The sequence below is a fragment of the Myodes glareolus genome, chromosome 5 (assembly GCF_982192425.1).
Source record: "Myodes glareolus chromosome 5, mMyoGla1.1, whole genome shotgun sequence".
Lineage (NCBI taxonomy): Eukaryota > Metazoa > Chordata > Mammalia > Rodentia > Cricetidae > Myodes > Myodes glareolus.
The window spans coordinates 3,774,577-3,796,259 of NC_142030.1; the positions used below are offsets into that span (position 1 = coordinate 3,774,577).

The 21,683-nt window shown below is 40.9% G+C and overlaps 1 protein-coding gene and 1 pseudogene across 1 annotated transcript in view; one reads left to right on the forward strand and one right to left on the reverse strand.

Annotated features, from left to right (window-relative positions):
• Dtl (denticleless E3 ubiquitin protein ligase adapter) overlaps window positions 1-21,312 on the forward strand; it is a 40,644-nt gene extending 19,332 nt beyond the window's left edge. Inside the window, exons 11-15 of the mRNA XM_048439403.3 lie at window positions 1,517-1,629; window positions 7,628-7,717; window positions 10,435-10,570; window positions 17,286-18,124; window positions 19,413-21,312. Coding sequence (XP_048295360.3) covers window positions 1,517-1,629; window positions 7,628-7,717; window positions 10,435-10,570; window positions 17,286-18,124; window positions 19,413-19,511 — 1,277 coding nt within the window. The 3' untranslated portion in view covers window positions 19,512-21,312. The remainder of the gene's footprint in view (window positions 1-1,516; window positions 1,630-7,627; window positions 7,718-10,434; window positions 10,571-17,285; window positions 18,125-19,412) is intronic.
• On the reverse strand, window positions 5,527-6,081 carry LOC125403802 (dynein light chain 1, cytoplasmic pseudogene; annotated as a pseudogene).
• Window positions 21,313-21,683: the final 371 nt, after the last annotated feature.

Genomic DNA, 21,683 nt, shown 5'->3' on the forward strand with positions numbered 1-21,683 from the left:
TTTATGCCATATTTGAAATATTTGCAGTGTGCTTCATACCAGCTTTTCCAGCAGAGGGTAATAAAAACAGGGTTTGTGGGAAATTCAATTTATAATTTTCTGTTCATAATTTAGTATCGAAAATGACTCATTTCCGTTTTGGAACAGTGTTCAGAATGAAGGAGCTTCTTTATTTAGGTCTTTATCATAGTGAGAGTTTCTTTTGTTAGTTTTGTTTGTTTTGTGTGTGGTTTGTTTGTTTGTTTTGTTTTTTGTTTTTTTCAGACAGGGTTCACAGTGTAACCCATGCTATCCTAGAACTCAATCTGTAGAACAGGCTGGCCTCAACCTTTGAGATCTGCCTGCTGCTTCCTGAGTTCTGTGATTAAAGGCATGTGCCACCACTACCCAGCTATCATGATGTGTTTATGATATATCTAAATTGATTGGTGTTGAACTTTATTTTTATAGTAAAAACTCTGATGCAGAGAATATTTGATAATAGGGTTTCTATTTTTAAGCGTGTATAGGTGTTATGTCTGCGTGCACACTACAGAGTTCTGCACAATTGTGAGCTTTGGTGTGGGTTCTGGGAATTGAACACAGGTCCTCTGGAAGAGCAGCCAATACTCTTAACTCTGAGCCATCTCGGCAAAACCATGTTTTGTTTTTGTTTTTCTTTAAAAGATATAAGTAAGCAGTTTTTCTATTTGGAAATAGAATGGATATCTGTGAGCACTCAACCAAAAGCCACTGAAGTTTCTACTGCGCCTCCTTCCCTCTGTTAAGCATTCAAATGTGGTTGTTTTGTTTTGTTTTGTTTTTTTGCTTCTGATTTATCTGTAAATTTTCTGGTAACTGAGCTTTCTCCTTTAAATTTTCTGTAATGTTCTGATGCCATCAGTCTTAAGAGCACATTGTATAAGGTATGGCTACTTGCTCTTTCTCTATGAGAAATCTAACCCAAATTGAGTGACTTACAGATGAACATACATTGTGCCCCTCTAGGTCTTCCTGTCATTCAGCCTGTTAAAAAGAGTTGAGTTAAAAAAAAAATAATCTGCATCTCAGCCAGAATTCAAATAATTCTTTTCACTGACTTTTACCTTTTTGTGCAGCAAATATTTGGAGTTTTATACTGTTTAAAATACTAAGGTCTAGCATGATGTGAGATGTACCCTCAAGAAGTTTACAGTCAGTAGAGAAATAAGATCAGTATGTTATCAATGGAGAAAATCCTCCTATAGGATAAGGATATGGGCACTGTCTACATTTACTATAGGATTAGACATCAGCATTCTTTTTTATGACATTGTCATATGACATTTGTTCAGTTCCATGCCAAATAGTTTCTATTGAATTCATTACATTGGGTCTAACACAACCTTCATGTTCTGTTTTTAGTACTTAGCTCCCTAGTGTATGGTAGATTGAAGCAATGATAACACTTTTATGAGTTGTGTGTGTCTGTCATTTGCATTCATTGGAATTACTGAAAATGATATAAACCAAGTGATTTGGTTTTCTCCTCTGGCAGTGGCTGTCTTCAATGGACACCAGAATTCTACCTTTTATGTAAAATCAAGTCTTAGTCCAGATGACCAATTTTTAATCAGTGGTTCGAGTGATGAAGCTGCCTACATTTGGAAGGTAAGCTGTCAAATATCCACAAATAGAATGCTTTTGTCCAGTATGAGGTGTACTTAGTACAAGCACACACTTCTGACTTTTTGCACCAAGTGTTTGCAAGATCATTTCTTGCTTTGCACTTCCTTTTCTGAATACCATTTATTTTAAAAATGGCATTCTGTGTCCTGCTGTAGCACGATTAATAAAAACTCAGAGACAAATATTGGAATTTAACCTGAAGGCCAGAAAAGCAAAGCAGCAGTTATTGGCTCTTACCTCGACCTCAGTCGAAAAATGGCAATCCTGCCTCCAGGAAACCTCAGAGTGAGACTGAGACTGAGAGCTGTCTCCTCCTGTTTTGTATTCCTCTCTAGTTCTGGGATTAAAGGTGTGCACCACTACCACCTGGTTTCTATGGCAAGCTAGTGTGGCAACTGGGATTAAAGATGTGTATCCCCACTGCCAGGTCTGTAAGGCTGACCAGTGTGGCTGTTTTACTTTTTTGATCTTCAGGTAAGCTTTATTTATTAAAATACAAATGAAAGATCACTAAATCCTGCTTCACAGGAACCATTATGTACAACTGCCCATTCTGCTCTATCTTATCAGACTTCCTTAAGTGTCACATCCCATACTTGATCTTCCATAGAGCTGCCTGCAAAACAGTTGTTAAAAACTTTTGTTATGATAACTATTTTCCTTACTCCTTTTTCTTATAGCAATATCTAGCCCTTGGGCCATTAAGCATGTTCAATGTTTCTTTACTGAGGTTTCTGTCTCACCCAGTCCTGCAGTCATTCAGTCCCAAAGAAATACGCAGAGGTCTACATTAATCAAACTGGTTGGCCTACTAGCTCAGGCTTCTTATTAACTCTTATAACTTACATCAGCCCATAATTCTTGTCTGTCTTAGCCACATGGCTTGGCGAGGCAGTCACATCTTGCTTGCTGTGTCTGGCTTCCTCACCGTCTGGGCGATGACTGCAGACTGAGTCTTTACTCTCCCCAGAATTCTCATTGTCCTGCCTATACTTCCTGCCTGGCTACTGGCCAATCAGTGTTTATTTAAAATACAAGTGACAGGGTACAGACCATTGTCCCACAGCAAATGTTCAGCAGAAATTTTAAGACAATTCATTTTCTTTTTTTTTTTTAATTTATTTATTATGTATATAACATTCTGCCTCCATGTATGCCCACATGCCAGAAGAGGGCACCAGATCTCATTACAGATGGTTCTGAGCCACCTTGTGGCTGCTGGGAATTGAACTCAGGACCTCTGGAAGAGCAGCCAGTGCTCTTAACCACTGAGCCATCTCTCCAGCCCCCCTCATTTTCTTATTTTATAGAGTGTCCGTTACTGTTTAAGTGATGTGTACATCTTAAAAACCACATTTTATGTATTCATATTCTAAAACAATTTACCATAAACCAAGAAACTTAGGTGATGTTAATAGAAAAGTCCTGGGGAAGGAGCTGAAAAATGACATGCTCCCCACTGACAGCTTTTAGTGATATTTTCTCAGTGGTCCCAAGGTGAGATGCCATTCTAGCCGAGACATGTATGTTGGGCTCCTCTCTAATATGCATATTTCTTATTGGAGTTTTAAATGAGAATTTTCTTATGAGTATGTACTTGAGATGTATATATATGAGTATATATCTTACAAAAATAGTTTTAACCTGTTTACTCTTCTAGAGTTTTTTAAAATGTGACTGTGTAGTAATAGTTACAATTGCTTCTTGTTTGTATTTAAAATTTTGAGTTTCAAAGTTTTGTTCTTTGTGCTTTCTGTTTCTTCCTCACTGTCTTACTACTTTTATTTCTCTAACTCCCTACTTGGTTACAGAATTTTACTCATTCCACAAGCCTGTCATTTGGGATTTCTTTCTTGCAAGAAAACAACTGAAATTTTAGATGTATCAGATAACATAATAAAATGGCTAGTTCCATAAAGTACACGATTATGTATGTAACCAAATATATACATTTAAATCTTCTTGCCAGTTTTTAAAATTTCTCTAGCACAGGGTCCTTTTAAAATGGGAATTGAGGGGCTACACACTAGGTGCTTACTTTAGTTTCTAGCCTATTCTTACTAGAGATCTCATCTATAGCCACCACACGTGGTTGACCCTAACTCAATTCCCAGGCTTGATTTCGTGTCACCACTGAGTGACGTGGTTCAGACAGGATGTCCTCCTGCCTGTCCACACATAGCTCAGTGTGCAGGCCCTGATATTTGAGATCTTGGCAAGCTTACTGCTCTTAAAATTGAATTTGCCTAGTGAGATGTCATTTCTTTTTTTCCCTTATTAAAGGAGGAGTATAAACAGGAGTCCATGCAAGCTGAGTATCTAGACCACTGAGGTGTCTTGTAACTCTGCTTCATGTCTAATAGGTTAGCTTAGGCTTTCGTATTCCATCTGTTCTGTGCTGAAGCCTTCCCATAAGGAAAGAATAAGAAAGGAGTTTGTATCTTCCAACAAGAATGAATGGCCTTTGTGGATGTCTCATGCTACATTAAAAGAAAAATGTATCATCTGTGGACTCTGATACTGAGGTCCAAAATTCTAAAAAACAAACAAACAAAAACACACAAACATTGAGCATTCTGCTTTTTAGTTTCTTCCTGCCCCTTGTCCCAACCTGTACCTCCACCCCCGCTTCTCCTGTCTGTCCCTGATCCATCCACTGAATAATACTGAAGTGGTTATAAATAAACTGATTTGGCACGGCCATTCTGCCGCTGACCAGTGGAACACTGAGCCTGACACTTTAGGAAGTGTAAATGATCTCATGGCAAAAATAAAGATTAGATTTGGTTTCCAATTGGGCAGAGTAAGGAGATTTTGTGAGGGAAAGTGCTGATGGATTTTTTTGTATGCTTAAGTACTCAAAGTGCTCTATGTATTCTAAAGGTTAGAGCCATTTGCTTCAAGAGGTGTCTCATAATAAGTTTCCTTACTACTCAAAATGGAAGCTTTTTAAAAATTAAATAATTATAGTAATGGTTTTTAAAGTAAATTGAAGTTAAAAAGTTACTGGAATTAAAGTGAATTCAAAGCCATCTGAATTTCACGAGGAAAAAATTCATCTTATTTAAAGTAGTCATAGAGGTTGGGTATAGTTGTGCGCACCTGTAATTGCAGCACCTAGACATTAGACACAGGAGGATTTTGAGTTTGAGGAGAGCCTGGGCAGGGCAAGACTATTTACAAGAAAATACAAAGACGGATTTGAGAGTTGAAAGTATAGAACAGTGTTAGAATGCTTGCCTAGCATGAGTATGATCCTGTGTTTGGTTCCCTAGCATCACCAAGTAATATTAAAGTGTACAATTCAGTATAAACACTAATTCCTGAATGTTACACTAGAAAGAAACCACGTTATCCTGTAAGTCTGTCTTCATAGTCGCTCCTTAACAATTTCCACATTGTATATTCTTTATCTCTCCTCTCTGGATTTTTGTGTATTTGAGACATTTTATATAAACTGTATCACATAATACATGGCATTTTGTGTTTGACCTTAATTTAGTATATTATTCAGGTTCAGACATATTGCACAATACTTCATTTCTTCCAAGTGCTGAAGAATATTCTACTTTATAGGCAAGCCATATTTTATCTGCTTAGCAGTTAGTGGTCATTTTAGATGTTCAGAGTTTTTTACTCTTATTTAAACTCTGCTGTCACCATTTGTATGTTTTTACTTGTGCGTATTTTCTATTCTCTGAGAAGGTATATGCCAAAAAAATAGAGTTAGTAAACCATATGGTACTTAAATACATATCTTTTTTTTTTTTTTTTTTTTTTTTTACATCTCAAACAGATTTATTTTTAAAGGAATGGCCTAAGGGAGGAAAAAAAAAAGGGTACAGAAGTATGGCCTAGAAAATAAATACAAATGTAAGCTGTTTTACTAATTATTTTATAACCACAAACTCGTACAGAGGATGATGCTCCGCACAAAACACAACAGATTCAAACGAGGTGTTCCCTTAGCAAAGCTAAAGAGGCAGTCTCTGGTATTTGGAATTTAGGATGCAGTCCTTGTTTTTGGATGGATCACTGGGTGTTTGGCACAGTCCATGCTTTTAACCAGATTTGAACAGAAGAATGGCCACCTGACCCAGGTAGAAGTAGATGAAGTGTTTGGTTTCATGTGTCCCATAACTACCGAAGTTCCGCCCCACAATGCAGTGCCAGGTGGGGTTGTACTTCTTGTCAAACTCCTTCTTGATATGGGCCGCAATATCCTTTTCTATGTTGTACTTCTCCGACGCCTGAGTAGCACACTCCACCGAGTCCTGTTGCATCTCTTCTGACATGTCTGCATTTTTGATCACCGCCTTCCGGTCGCACATGGTTGCCGTGGAGCAGGGGCCAGCCGGCTGCTGCAAGCTCCTGAGGAAGGTGCTGGCGCCTCTCAGGCAGCAAAGAAGAGCCGGTCGCTACCGAAGCCGTGGCGCATCTGCATGTCTTTTTTTTTTTTTTTTAAGGCACCTTTCACCTATTTTTTATATGTAAAGTACCTGGTTTATTTATTCAATGAATAAATGCTGACTTTATTGCTATTAATATTGCTTCTTTAGTAAGTTTTTACAAGGGTTCTTTTTCTTTGAGGCCCTGTAGACAGAACTAGGTACATGCTGTTGGCAGGTACTTGGTTGTTCTTAAGACTTTAATATTTTGTATATACAGTTAGGTTCTCCTCAATACTGTGATAGAGAAGCTAAGGAATAGGCGAGGTCATAGGATGGCAAGAAGAAGTAATGTTCACCAGAGATGTCCACAGATGTGAGGATTTCCTCTCCCTTTAATTGGTTTGAATCTTGAGTAAAGAGAAATTTAATGGACTAGGGTCCTCACAAACAGAAAAAATTCTGACTGCTGGGATAGTAAGAAACTATTCTTATAGTCCTTTCTAAAGTATATTTTTCTTTGAGTGAATAAATTATAGTCGATGGCATTGTAGAACTAGGCAATAACATCTATGTAGACTGAGGGAAAGCTGCCTTATCTGTTAATGCATTAAACTTTAACTTAACAAGGCAGATTGAACTCTGTCCTTTGTTTTTGCCATTTTAATCATTGCACATTTGCCAGGTAGCAAAGATAAGGAGTAGTAATGATTAAGTTAGATAACCCCATGAATCAGTATTAAGACTCTTAGCTGTAATTTGAGAAACCTGTTAAGCTGACTTAGTCACTGTCACAAATATTCTTTCTAAAGTTGCCTCTACTTCATGCAAATGATCTATGATTCAGAGCCTTGGGAAAATAGAGAATGCATTCTCCAAGGTCCTTGTTCTCCAAATACATGTACTAATAATAGCACCGTGAGCTTGTCCTCTATGTCCTGCATGCTCTGAAAGGTATTGATAGCTCTGGAATGAGTTGGCTGTACAGTGCTATCAAGTGCCTATCACTGGAAGCATCCAGTGATAGGATTCTTGGTGGTGTGTTCAGTCTGACTTCTCAATACATTAAAGACATTATTAAATTGTCCTTCAAACAAATTGACTGAAAAGTTTGAATGAAAAATTAAAAATTATAGCTTACATCTTCAAATTAAAGGTTGTCCTATTCAAAATGAAAGATGATATTTTGGATTTTATTATAGTAAGCGTGCTTGCCTTAGGGGAAAAACTGGCCTCTTATTCTAAAAGAGCTGTTTGCCCATTTCAGTACCTTCAGGATTCAGTTGATTTAATATTCCTCAAAGTAGCTGACTGTAGAAGATCTAGACATGTCTATGCAGTGTAAAGACAGGACTAGGTTGAAAAGCAATACCTGGAACTGAATCTTGGCCCAGAAAGCCCAGTGGCTGAGGGGCAGTGCCAGCATTGCATTTTAGTTAAAATAAGAGCTGTCCTCTGTCTGGATCCATAGTCCTGATTGAGTTTGACTGTTGAACTAGACAACCCTAAAGCCCTGAGACATAGTTAAAGAGTTCCTGACTGCTGTGGGGACTAACACTGTTGTACTGACATGTTCTCTTTGGTTTGGCCAGGTTTCCATGCCCTGGCATCCTCCTACTGTACTCCTGGGTCATTCTCAAGAGGTCACATCTGTGTGCTGGTGTCCATCGGACTTCACCAAGGTTTGTGGATTCATCTCCATAATTGGTTTTAGAAAGTGGATGCTAGATTTGTGTATTTTCCCTAGGTTTATTTGAAAATGATACAGACTTTTATGTGTAGTCATTTAAAAGAATCCAGGACATGTATCTCTTTCTCAACACACACTCACACACACTCTTTTCCCCTGCTTTTTTCACCAGTATGAGGAATTATTATATACTAAAGAAGTAAAGTTAGATTTATAGTTCACTAAGTCATTCCTTTTCTTATATATAGAATGAAATTTTGAATTAAAGATTCATTTTAAAATCTGAAATGAAGGTCTAGGGAGGTGGCTCAGCTTAAAGAGAACCCAAGTTTGGTTTTTAGCATCCACATCAACATCAGGTGACTTCTAGTAGTCCAGCTCCAGGAAAAACCAATGCATCTGTCCTCCATGTGTACCTGTTCTCATAAGCACAGATACACACACACACACACACGTAACATGAGGGCCAGCTTGTTGGGGTTTCTGTCCTACCCAGTTCCCACAGCTGGCAAGTCCCAAAGAAAATCACACAGAGATCTCTATAAGTTATAAAACTGATTGGCCCATTAGTTCGGTCTTCTTATTAGCTCTTGTAGCTTATATTAACCCATTATTTTTATCTATGTTAGCCACATGGCTCTGTACCTTTCTCAGCTGGGCAGGTCACATGTTGCTTCTTTGGTGGGCTGGGCTGGACTGGGAGGAATGAGCTTCTTCCTTCCCAGAATTCTCCTGTTATCATTGCCCCTCCTTTACTTCCTGTCTGGTTGACCCGCCTATACTTCCTGCCTGGCCAATCAGCGTTTATTTAAAACACGATTGACAGAATACAGACAATTCTCCCGCACCCCCCCCCCACACACACAGCTTAAACTATAATAACGCTGGAAATAGAAACCATGTCTGTATATAGAAAGTTTTGTTGCTTGTCTTGTTCTTGACTTTAGCTGTTTTTTACTCTTCCAGAGACTTTATGTCTAATGCATTTGCATACTGTCGGCATTTCAGAACTTCTGGGTTGCTCTTAGGACTTGCTTGTTTGTGTATCCCTACTGCAGTTCTTTGGTTAGCTTCATGAAAGCTCTTTTTTATAAGCATACACAAGAACAGGTTTCACTATGACGCTTTCATGTACTTAGAGTCTTATTCTTGCTCATATAGACCTTTCTTAAACTCATTGCTGTAGTTGTTGATTAATCTCTCAACATTCTCTCCAAAATCCCGTGTAATTTCTAATGGAATGCCTGCTTTTTACACAGGTTATCAGATACACCGTTGTATTTTGTTTGTTCATGTTTGGTTTTTTTTTTTTTTTTCAGTTTTGTGGATTTTTCAATTTTATCCAGAGAGAACATCTTGCTGCTATATAGTTCAGAGCTTTGAACTCTGTCTTTGAACACTGTCTTCCTGCCCTGCCCTAGTCTTCCAGGTGCTAGGACTGCAGGTGTGCATCATTGTGCCCAGCTTTTAAGGGTTTCTAAATAAGATAAAGAATGTAAAGGAAACTGGGGATGTAATGACGCACGCCTTTAATCCTAACACTTGGGGGTTCAAAGCCAGCCTGGTCTACAGAATGAGTTCCAGGACAGCAAGGACTGTTAGACAGAAAAACCCTGTCTCAAAAAACAAAGATGATGTGAAGGCCCATATGTATTAAAGATGCCTAGAAATATGTAATTATTGTCACTATAGCACTTGTGGCATTCCAATATTTTTCGTTGAGAAGTGAAATGTGTGTGTCTTCTTTTGGCCTCCCAGTAAGGGAAGGAAAATGTTGCCTGTCTCTTGGGGGCCACGACTTAAGAGAACATGTGTTCTTTTTTCCTCTCTGTTAGTGACTGAAATAGAGAAATTATATAAACAAATGCTGGGGAACAGCTCTGGCATCAGTGGCCATTTGCCTCTAGCTCTTCAAGCTGGACTTTCTCTGCCATAAAAGGCTCGGGACCAAGATCAGGAATTGTCGGATATTTTTAAAGGGGCAAAGGTTATTTTTAACTTCTTTCAGCCTAGTGAACTTTTGTTTTCCTGGATTGCTCCTTTACCTATCTGAAAAAGCATCTCAGAGGTTTGGGTTTATTGTACTCTTCTTGCTGGAGTCACAGGCTAAGTCTGATCTGGGAAATGTCCTCATTGCTTTAGAATTAGAAGAAAGCATACAGAATTTAGAAGAAAATTGTAGAAATTAAATAGTGATGCTATGTACTAATTGACCATTTCACAGAAAGAATAAAAAGAAATCTTAATTACATATGGTTATATAAAGAGTGTTAAAGACATGAATTGCCTGGCTTCTTGAGAGACCAAAAGGAAAATGAGCCTAGTGACAGTGTATTTGAGAGCCCTTTGCTGTTGCTGTAGAGGACACAGGCTCAGTGCCCAGCACACAGCCGTCTTCATTTCCATAGAAGATGCTCTTTTCTGGTCTCTGCTAGCACACATGTGTACAGGCAAAGCACACTTAAAAAGACAAATCTTTTTAAAAATGAATTACTGCTAATAAGTTTTTCACTGGAAAATACATTTTAAAAAGAAACTGAAATTTGCATCGTTGTGAAGCTGGGGTGATTCTCTGAAACAAGGGTGTCGTCTGTGCTGTGTCGCAGCAGACAAAATAAGTGGCCGTTTATGAGCCCTTAGGGCACAACTAACTGCTTTAGATTTTGTTGTTGATCTTTGAAACTTCATCATTCTTCTATTGGTTCTTAGATTGCTACCTGCTCTGATGATAATACCCTGAAAATCTGGCGCTTGAATAGAGGTCTGGAAGAGAAACCCGGAGGCGATAAACATTCCATGGTGGGCTGGACCTCTCAGAAGAAAAGAGAGACGAAAGCTGGCCTAGGTAAGGGTGGCATGCATTTTCCAGGGTTTCTTGGCTTTTTTAGTTCAGTCCTACTGAGTGCAATGGGGGGCTAGATTTGCCCTTGTTTTGTAATACTTTTAAAGAAAAGCACTATCCCTATTCTGGCATTTCTTAGAGAGAGCTGCCCTCTTTAACTGCCCTGCTTTGTTTATCATCTATGAAGGTCTCGTGTATAGTGGTGGGTTTAGTCAGCAGATGGTCATGGACTATCATGCACTGTGCACTCTTCTTAGTTTTGTTTAGCAATGAGGTACAAACATCTTACTCATGGGTGGCGATAAGTAAGCAGAAGTAAAATACATGAAGTAAAGGAGAGAAGAATGGGAATGTGCTGTCAAGTGTCTCTCTGATAGAGTGGCCTCTCTTAGGGAAGTGAAGTCACTGAGCCATGCTGGTGTTCGGAAGACTACTCCAGGCAGACAGCATGGTGAGCCTACTTTGCCGCAGCAGGAGTGCACCCGGCATGTTTGCTCGGCCTCCAGAAGGGTCATGCTGGCACAGAAGCAATGAGGGACAGCAGGAAAAGTTCATGCCTAATGCCAAAGTCATCAAACTGGCACATGCCTTTACTCCCAACACTCAGGAAAAGTGTGGGTTTGAGGCTAGCATGACCTTGTCTCAAGAACAAAAGGCAAAGCATTAAAGAATACATTTAACAATTTAAAAGCTGTTTAAATTCTGGGTATATTTATTAAAAAGAACCCACAGAATATGCCAAAGGATAACATGTACAATATAAGGGGAAATTTTTAAGGATGGTTTTTGGGACTTTTACTTGAGGCTGCACAGGATGGAATTGTCTTAATCTAGATAGAAATTGATACAGATTTAGGAAGGAAACTAGAGTTTGATTTTGATGTAACATGACATTGTTTTATATCCAAAGGGTGTCAAGGAGACAGTTTTAATTCTGCAATTTAGGATGGGGATGGTAAATTTGGGGTGACTTGTGATATAAGTGATAACAGCTGTAGATAGAAAAGCAAATAGAGCAAGGAAGGACCTGAGCTATTAGACACCAGCGTTTCTTTAGAGGAGATGGTGCTACAGACTATTGGTCAGACACTGCCTGAGCAGGAGACCCAGCAGAGTATTATGCTAGACACAGGGTAAAGTAAGGAAATGATGTGTGTGGCTTTGACCAGATGATTCCAACATAGAAAAAAAAAAAAAGACCTATGAGCTTACCTTTGCTTTCGCAGTTTGGAGCTTATGGAACAAACAGCCTTGTTGGAGTGATGGTGGCCTAGCTGGTCTGTCAGGACAGTGAGGAAAGAACTCGAGACACTGATTGTCACCCTTTAATTGAGGGGGTTTATTACAAAGGAAAGGAGAGCAGCTCAGGAGAAGATGGTGTTTGATTGGGTGGAATCAAATGAGAGTTGATGACGATTCTACCGTGTAAAGTGCTCACGTACTCTCCAGTTGTAGAGCAATGTAGACATGGACTGCTCTGCTGTGCTGTCTCCTTTAGGACTCCACATAGCAAGTACAGTTCAGTTGAACCAGCCTTCAGTCCTTGGGTGATGGTGACATCACTCCAAAGATGGTTGTCGAGTAACGCAATGTAGACATGGACTGCTCTGCTGTGCTGTCTCCTTTAGGACTCCACATAGCAAGTACAGTTCAGTTGAACCAGCCTTCAGTCCTTGGGTGATGGTGACATCACTCCAAAGATGGTTGTCGAGTAACAACCTGATCTAGGTGCCAATGGCTGGTACGCTTGCCATTTGGCCCTTAAGCCTGCTTCCAGAATAGACTGGCTGCTGTTGACCACATTACCATTTTTGAGAATGCTATCTTTTTTAATGCTATCTGCAAGGCATAAACTTCTTCCCTCTGACCTACTTTGTCCAGCCAGCACCAGCTCTATTGCTTACTGTTCTTTAACTGTACTCTAGTTGAAGATCTCACAGCACTGTTGAGGTTCTCAGTCTTGGATAGGCATCAGAACCACTGGTGGAACTTTTGAAGACTGTATACATTGTCAGTCATGGATTTTGTAAGTTTTGTGTAGAGGTCAAGTGTTTGTATTTTCGTAAAGCTCTAGGTAAGTCTGTTGTGCAGCAAAGATTGAGACACTGGTCTAGGCATTGAGTGACAGGATGATTATCCTAATTGCCAAGATAACTCTGACTTGTTCAAGCTCAAGTGTTTGTTGTCGTTTGGTTAGACAGCAGGACAGTTACTGTCAATTTCCTAGTGCTTCTGTCACCACCTTACTGTTAGCAGCCATGAAGTTCCGCATTGTTTAATAATTCCTTACTAAGCACTAAATCGTCATCCCCCTTCTCTGGCCTCACTAGGAAGCAGGTGCAAAACTACATAATAATTACTGTCACCATTTCTCCTGGCCATACTAGTGAAGGGCTCTGGGAACCCGTGTCTTCTGTGACAGTCTATGAATGTGGGGCTACTGGATCCTTGAAACATGGGGATTTTTGCCTAACAAGAAAGAGGCCAAAAATACACATGAACCGAGACAGGGGTGTAGTAGTGCACAGCCTGTTGAGAAAAGCAGTGAGTCTTCCCTGTTGCAGGACCCTAAAGTAGTATGTGTAGGACTGAAAAGGTAGCAACCAAATGGCTAACTTTTGAATAGAAAGAAGCTACAGGTTGAAGAGTAGTGCACTCTAGAATTCTTCAAAGAAGCCAGAGTGAGGGGTTGTTTTCAGGACAGATCTGTAGCTCCACACATGATAGAGTCCTTGTCCAGTTTGTCCAGTTTACACAAAGCCCTGGGAGAGAGAAAAGGAAGGCTTTAGACAGGCAGCTCGTCAAAGACTGATGTCCTAGGTGAAATAGAGAGCGGCAGGTCATGAAATGGGTCGGTGGTGTTGTAACGCAGTTAGAGAGTGCAGTGCACCTGAGTCCTGAAGAACAAGGTGCAAAATGTGTGTGTAGACAGCGTGATCTGTTAGTGCTTGGTTGGGTTTAAGCTACTCTGCGTATACCTTTGCATAAACTGATAAACACATGGGAGGTTATGGCATGCACAGAATACACATAAAATGAGAATGTTACCTCTGTCTATCCTTTATTCCAAACCCTCACTGGAACTTGATATGTTACTAGATATGTCCTATTTTAGGACTTCCTGTACAAATACACACATGGCTGTTTAGATGGAGGACGTGACAAGCTGGACTGAGCAGTACAGCCAATGACAGCTTCTTCCTACTGTGGTATCCAGCTGTGCCTTAACTGGAAGGACAAATCCACTTTAGTGAAGTCTAAGCACTTACTTAAGGGAAAAAGTTGAAGAAGTATTTATAAAATTCCTCTCTTGAGCTGTCAAGATACCTTAGAGGGTAAGGGTGCTTGCCACCAAGCCTGACAACCTGAGTTTGTGAGTGTGATAGGAGAGGTCAGTTCCTACAAGATGCCTTCTGTCTTGCACCCTCTGTGTGTGTACATAATAAACTTTTTGAAAGTTATTTTTAAAGAGAATTTTGTTTCAAGACAAGACTGCTAAAGTAGTGAAGACGATGGGATAATAAACTAAGATTGGTACTGGTAAACTTTATTCTTTTTAAAGATTTTATTTATTATATACAGTATTCTGTCTGCATGTATCCTTGCAGGCCAGACGAGGGCACCATATCTCATTATGGGTGCTTGTGAGCCACCATGTGGTTGTTGGGAATTGAACTAAGGACCTCTGGAAGAGCAGCCAGTGCTCTGAGCCATTTCTCCAGCCCAGGATCACTTCTTTTAGGGATAAATTTTTTCACGTAGATCTAGCCAGATTCTCGGAATTTGGCCGGATTCTCGGACTGTGGCTGGCCCGGGGTCTTTCTGAAAAGCCATTGACTATGACACTGGGACCTGTTTCCTCTGCATATGCTGGATTTTGGGGACCCAGTCTGTTTGGACGCTCGCCTTCCTGGACCTGGAGGGAGGGGGAGGGAGCTGGAGCTTCCCACAGGGCAGGAAACCCTGACTGCCCTGGGGGACGGAGGGGAAGGAGGGGGGAAGTGGGGGGAGTGGGAGGGTGTTGGGAGGGGGGGCGGAAATGGAAACTTTTATAATTTAATAAAATTTACTAAAAAAAAAAAAAACCAACCAAGCAAATAAGCAACCAATAAATATAAATAAAATTCAGTATCAAAAAAAAAATTTTTTTCACGTAAAAGGAAAAGTTGGATGGGTGGTCGTGACTAAATCACATACTAAGTGATTGTGCCAAGTTGTAAGTCTTTGTGTTTCTCTTTGCGAATCCTGTGAGGGCTTTACCTTCAAATTAGTCAAGAGGGTTTATAAGAAAGGTATTGTCACTTAGGAATGAAATAGCACTAACAATCCACATTCCTAATACAGTGCACTGTTGTCCACTGTTACATGTTATATTGCATCTTAGTGTGCTGCCAGAAATGTCAGTGGGGTCTGTTTATGTGTTGGTGATTGTAATCGAGACTGCTTTTTTGTTTCCTGGCCACCCAGACCTGAATAATCACACAAAAACTATATTAATTATAACACTGTTTGGCCAATGGTGTTTCTTCGCTTTCGCGGCTACATGGCTGACTCCACCTTCTTTCCTGCTCTTTTTTTAATTTATTATGTATACAGTGTTCTTTCTACATGTATTCCTGCAGGCCAGAGAGGACACCAAATCTCTTTATAGATGGTTATGAACCACCATGTGGTTGCTGGGAATTGAACTCAGAACCTCTGGAAGAGCAGCCAATGCTCTCAGCCACTGAGCCATCTTTCCAGCCCTTCCTGCTCTATCTCTTGGATTTCCCATCTTGCTCTATTCTGCCCTGCCATAGGTCAGTGCACATTCTTTATTAACCAGTGGTAATAAAACATAGTCACAGCATACAGAGGGGAATCCCACATCAGGTCACATAGTAAAAGGCAGGTTATATTTCTTCTTTTTCCTTTGAGACAGGATTTCATGTTAATTCTTTTAGACAATTAAATTTTTTTGTTTTTTATTTTTCGAGGCAGAGTTTCTCTGTAACCCTAACTGTCCTGGAACTCACTGTATAGACCAGGCTGGCCTTGAACTCACTGAGATCCACCTGTCTCTCGAGTGTTAGGATAAAGGCATGCACCACCAATTGCCCAGCTTGAAGGTTAGAATATGTTGGTAAACATTTGCCTAAAGACATTTCCTTTTGTTTTGTTGTTTTGTTTTGTGTCGTGCCCCCACCCACCCACCCAGGGTCTCTCTGTAGCTTTGGAGCCTGTCATGGAGCTTACTTTGTAGACCAGGCCTCAAACTCACAGAGATTTGCCATCTCTGCCTCACAAGTGCTGAGATTGAAGGTGTATTGAGATGAGTCTAAACATTGTAAGACCCTGTTCCAAAAGAAGTGTAAATGGATAATGGATGTGGGTGGGGATGTACATTGTTGGTGCTCCTATAAATTTTTTCCACTATTTTAGGAAAATGGTGCAGCAGTTTCTCAGAAAATTAAAAGTAGAACTCCTATATCATCTGGCAATCTTCTTTTGGGTGTACAGCCAGGGGAGATGGTCAGTGTGTGAAAGAGGCAACTGTGTTCACAGTCATGCAGGCCATGATCATGCATGATATCCAAGTACAGAATTGGCATGAGTGTTACTACCAAATGAATAGAGAAACTTGTGCATCAGTAGTAGAATCCTGCTAAGTGAGGAATTTTAGATCGGAGGAAGGGATCAGATTATTTTTGAGTCAGAGTTTTGCTGTGACCTTGACTAGTCTTTCTAACACATGGTTCTGCCTCAGCCTGTAAGTAGTAGGAGTCCAGGTATATTCCATCATACCTAGACTGTTCAGCCTTTATAAAGGATAAAGTTATGCCATTAAAAGATCTAAGCAGAGCCAGGTAGTGGTAGCACACACCTTTATCCCAGCATGCAGGAGGCAGAGTCAGGCCGATCTCTGTGAGTTCCAGGCCAGCCTGGTCTACAGAGTGAGTTCCAGAACAGCCAGGACTATTACACAGGGAAACCCTGTCTTTAAAAAAAAAAAAAAATGTAAAAGAAACACTTCGTGCCCTTTGATCTCATTTTGTATTGCAAGTTAGAAATATGCTGTGTGTCACTTGCATGTTGCATGGAGGGGCCTGCTTGTTTGTCACAGTCACCTGGCCAGCTTACACCTGAAATAACCACACAGAAACTGTATTAATTAAAACACTGCTTGGCCCATTAGCTTTGATTTCTTATTGGCTAACTTTTACATCTCAGTTTAACCCATTTCTATTAATCTGTGTATCACCACGTGACAGTGGCTTACTGGGAAGGATTCGGCATGTCTGTCTCTAGCAGCTCCATGATGTTTCTCTCTGCCTTCCTTCTCCCAGCATTCAGTTCTGTCTTCCCTGCCTACCTTAGTTCTGCCCTATCAACCGGCCAGGGCAGTTTCTTTATTCATTAACCAATGAAAGCAGCACATGGACAGAAGGACCTCCCACACCACTTGCACACACTGAAACTGTTAGAAGTGGTCTGCTGGTGCTTCAAAGATTTTATCTTTCCTGGGTTTTGCAAGTGTGTGTTTTATATCAGGGTGTTTGGGGAGCAGTCATTTAGAAAAGAGGTCGAAAAAATGCTAGGGGAGTGTGGTGGAGATGGGATGATTTTTAGGGACCTACTTCCTGGCAAATCAAATGGCATAGACATGATTTCCCTTGGTGAGCATCCAAGGACTGTGCATCATTTTCTTTCTGATTTTCATGCTTCTCTTCATTTTCAGTAATGGTATCGAGTAGCCAGAGTACTCCTGCCAAAGCCCCCAGAGCCAAGAGCAGTCCGTCCATTTCCTCTCCGTCGTCAGCAGCTTGTACTCCAAGCTGTACTGGAGACCTCCCTCTTCCTTCAAATACCCCCACGTTCCCAGTCAAAACCACCCCTGCCAAGACCCGGTCTCCAGTCGGCAGAAGAGGCTCCACCTCTTCTGTGTCTCCCAAGCCACTCTCATCTTTCAAGATGTCTCTTAGAAACTGGGTGACCCGAACACCTTCCTCGTCACCACCCGTCACTCCACCTGCTTCTGAGACAAAGATCTCGTCTCCAAGAAAAGCCCTCATTCCTGTGAGCCAGAAGTCATCCCAAGCAGACGCTTGCTGTGGATCTAGAAATAGAGTGAAGAGGCGTCTAGACTCGAGCTGTCTGGAGGGCGTAAAGCAGAAGTGTGTGAAGAGCTGCAGCTGCGTCACCGAGCTCGACGGCCAGGTGGAGAGCCTCCATTTGGATCTGTGCTGCTGCCTCTCCAGCAACCAGGACACCCTCAGCAAGGACTCCACAGGTCCTGCCAAATCAAGCAAGATTGAAGGCACTGCTGCTGCAAGCATCTCGGAGCCTCCTTCACCTGTCAGTCCTTATGCTTCAGAAGGCTGTGGAACACTGTCCCTTCCTCTGAGACCTTGTGGAGATGGGTCTGAGATGGTGGGCAAGGAGAACAGCTCCCCAGAGAATAAGAACTGGTTGTTGGCCATGGCAGCCAAACGGAAGGCTGAGAATTCATCTCCACGAAGTCCATCATCCCAGACACCCAGTTCCAGGAGACAGAGTGGAAAGACGTCACCAGGCCCGGTAAGCCTTCAGGGTGGGAGGATATGTGTCCTATGTGAAGGGGACCAAATGCAGGTCTCAGATTAACTTTGTGCTGAATTAAACCCTTCATCTGCTCATACTCCTTGGTCTTACTGCTTGATCCACTGAGGCCTTCTCACCACCCAGGGTGTCAGTTCAGAAATATCTCTCCTGGGATACAGCATGGCATCTCTTTTTTAAGTAAAGTTGTTTTTCTTGGGAAACTTGCCAATACCCATAAGTAGATTGTTCAGCTTGTAATTGAATTTTATGATCAAATGAAACTTAGGTATTTCAAAGCAATTAAATTACAGATTCCTTGATTTTTTTTTTTTTTTGGCTTTTCCCCCAAGTTTGTGATTGTCTTGCATACACTAATATTCTGAATACTTGTGTCTCAGGCAATTCAGTGTAATGTTACTGATCTTTTAAGTCTCACTTCTCATTGACTGACATTTAAATGGATGGTGTAGTGGAAATAAGTGAACCTTCAAAGCGTATGGCTTACAGTGGTGAAGACTGAAGTGAGCATTGGGTGAGCCGTGGACACCACCAGAGGGACAGGGTGCTGTGTGTCAGTGTGCAGTTACAGGAGGGGTATTGGGCTCCATTCTGACTCACAAAGGAAGATGATGGGAACACAGTCCATAATTAGGGGCAGAACTTGGGTATCCTTAGGCTAGTACTAGTAAGGTGGGTGTTCTACCCCATTGGATGTCCTTAGCCTAGCCTGTGTTTCTAGGTAAGGCTGCTTACTATGCAAGCTGAAACAATATTTTACTACAGAAAATGGGAAATCAAACAAAGTTTCCTTCCCTCAAAAGTAGGAGTGCTCTGCTCCTAGCCAAAAATTAGTCATCAGTGTCTCTCCCATGGTTTTCCCCGACCCTCATGACCAAGGGTGAGGTGAAAATTATTTTCACTAATAATACAAATCTCAAAGCTTTAAGAATGGTGCCAGTCTTAATCTTTTTAAGTTTTGGGATTTGTTGTTTTTACATTTTATTGACTTGCAGGTTGTCACTGTGTAGTCTAGACTGGCTTTTACTTTGGGACTTTCCTGCCTTAGCCCTTCAGGTGCTGTGATTATGGGAGTGTGCTACCATATACAACTAATGTTTCTTTATCAGAACAATGCTGCTTTGTTGGGAAACAATGGAGAAGTGCTATCTGGTTTATCAGTGGAGGGGGGGCGATTTGCTCAAGGGAATGGAAGCTGTAACTGAGACACTTACTGAGAATTTTGAACTTTAACTTGGGAAGTCTCTAACTCTCCATTGTCTTCTAGGTCACCATTACTCCCAGCTCCATGAGGAAGATCTGTACATACTTTCGTAGAAAGTCTCAAGATGACTTCTGTAGTCCTGAACACTCTACTGAATTATAGATTCTAATCTGAAAGTTCACTAAACTTGGGTCTACAACGATGGTGGTGAAAGTGACTTTATAATTTTGCTCTTTAAGAAAATGGTCAACTTTTCATTTTGGAAATTTTAGCAGACTTAGGTCATGCCGTCTAGTGTACACAGCTTCCTGGGTGAGTGCTGTTTCAGTTTCACGGGATGATTCGTCATCTGTAGCCTCTTCTGGCTGTCTGTGATAATGACATCGGCTTATGGAAGCGGAAAGCACGGCCTCTAGTTATCCTGAAACTTCTGTGTAGTGGAGAGTGCGCTAGTCCAGCACAGGATGCCTTAAGTGAGCATGATCTTATCTGAAATATATAATCTGTTCACTATACTTTTGTTTGTGTGTTTTTCAAACTGTATAAAATGTGATATTCACATAAGTGCATTCATATTGCTTCCATGTTAAAATACAGTATATTGAGTTGAAATCCTGATTATTTTAAATACAGTGATAAATGTCAGCTAAGGGGGAAGTGGGAGAAGACAGAAAGCTGGACAGTCTATGAAAGCTGTGGAGGCTCCATGGTTTTTATTTTGTTTTAAAACCAGATTTCAGTCACAAACCAGCATTGCTTTTGGGGTGGCGGTAGGGAGTTGCAAAGCACTTCCTTGAGAGAGATGCTTTGTAAAATCAGACATTATTCACTGAAACCAGGACTGACGTTTAGGTATGTAGAGTTCTCAGTTCTCTGAGGTTTGTGACTTTTTAATGTCATCAGAATTTTACGATAATATCTTACTCGTATTTTTATAAAAGATGTTAGCTCTGAACTGAAAATCCAGAACCTGGAAAAATAAGTCTTGTTTTTTTTTTTTTTTTCATTTTTTACAAAAGACTCTAGCTCTCTGGCAAAATAAAATAGCACTTTATCTAAATAGTTAGTACGGAAGTTGTGTCAGCTGACTCTAAGTACCATGTGAGATACTTTAACCCTTTTCCCTTAAAGGCTCCCACGTCAGTCCTCATGAATGAGCATCATTATGTCTCCCTGTGAAGCCTCTCGGAAAGAAACTTTATATGTTCGCGGAAGGTGTCCCCTATGGTTAGGAAAGAGGACTGGTTAAACTTCTATTTTTGTGATTTTAAATATTTTATTAAAAACTAATTTGCTGGGCGGTGTTGGCGCATGCCTTTAATCCCAACACTTGGGAGGCAGAGGCAGGCGGATCTCTGTGAGTTCAAGGCCAGCCTGGTGTACAAAGCTAGTTCCAGAACAGCCAGGGCTGTTACACAGAGAAACCCTGTCTTGAAAAAAAAGAATTAAAGGAAGTCAAATTACAGTCAAAAGCACACATTAGCTGAGTGTTGAGGAATCTGTAGTGATGTTTGCTTGTTAACTATTAAGCAATAGGGAGGTAGTTTTAATGATGCATTCCTGCTAATGATGTTGGATATCTCTTGCTTTGAAAGCCAGTAGTAGTCAGGAAAGCAGGTGATTTGTCCAGCAGCGCCGCAGAGTGAAGCTGGAGTCAGTGACTGTCAGAAACTTCAGGCTCTGCTTGGGAAACTAGTATCACAAATGGGCGCCAAAAGTCACATGGAACAAATTAGTAATTATCCCTGCCCTTTTTTAGTATCGGACTTTGAGCTAACTAAATAATAAGCCTTGTATCTTGTCTGATGTCTTTTCTCAAACTTTTTACATTGGCCTCGACACAATCCACACAAAAAGGAGTAATAATCTAGAGTTCCTTTGCTTGCTTGTGAAGTAAATGTATTTGTTTGCAAAGACACAATCTAATTCAAACTGAAAGGTTCTAATAAACGTTTGCCTCAGACCTTGGACTTCTAAGATGGCTTGGGTTACTTAGTATGCTGTTTTGAATAAGAATGGCCCCCACTAGTCTCCTGTGTGAATGCTTAGTAGACACCAGGGAACAGGACTGTTTGAGAGGATTAGGAGGTGTGTGGCCTTGCTGGAGGAAGTTTGTTACTGGGGGTGGGCTTTGAGGTTTCAAAAGCCTGTGTGAGTCCCAGTCTGGCTCTCCTCTCCCTTCTCCCCCCACCTTGGCCTGTATATCAGTAGCTCTCAGGTCTCAGCTACTGTTCCAGCTCTTCTGCTTCCTGCCATGGTAATGGACCAAGCCTCTGAAACTGTAAGCCCAGTCAAATGCTTTCTTTTATAAGAGTTGCCTTGGTCGTGGTGTCT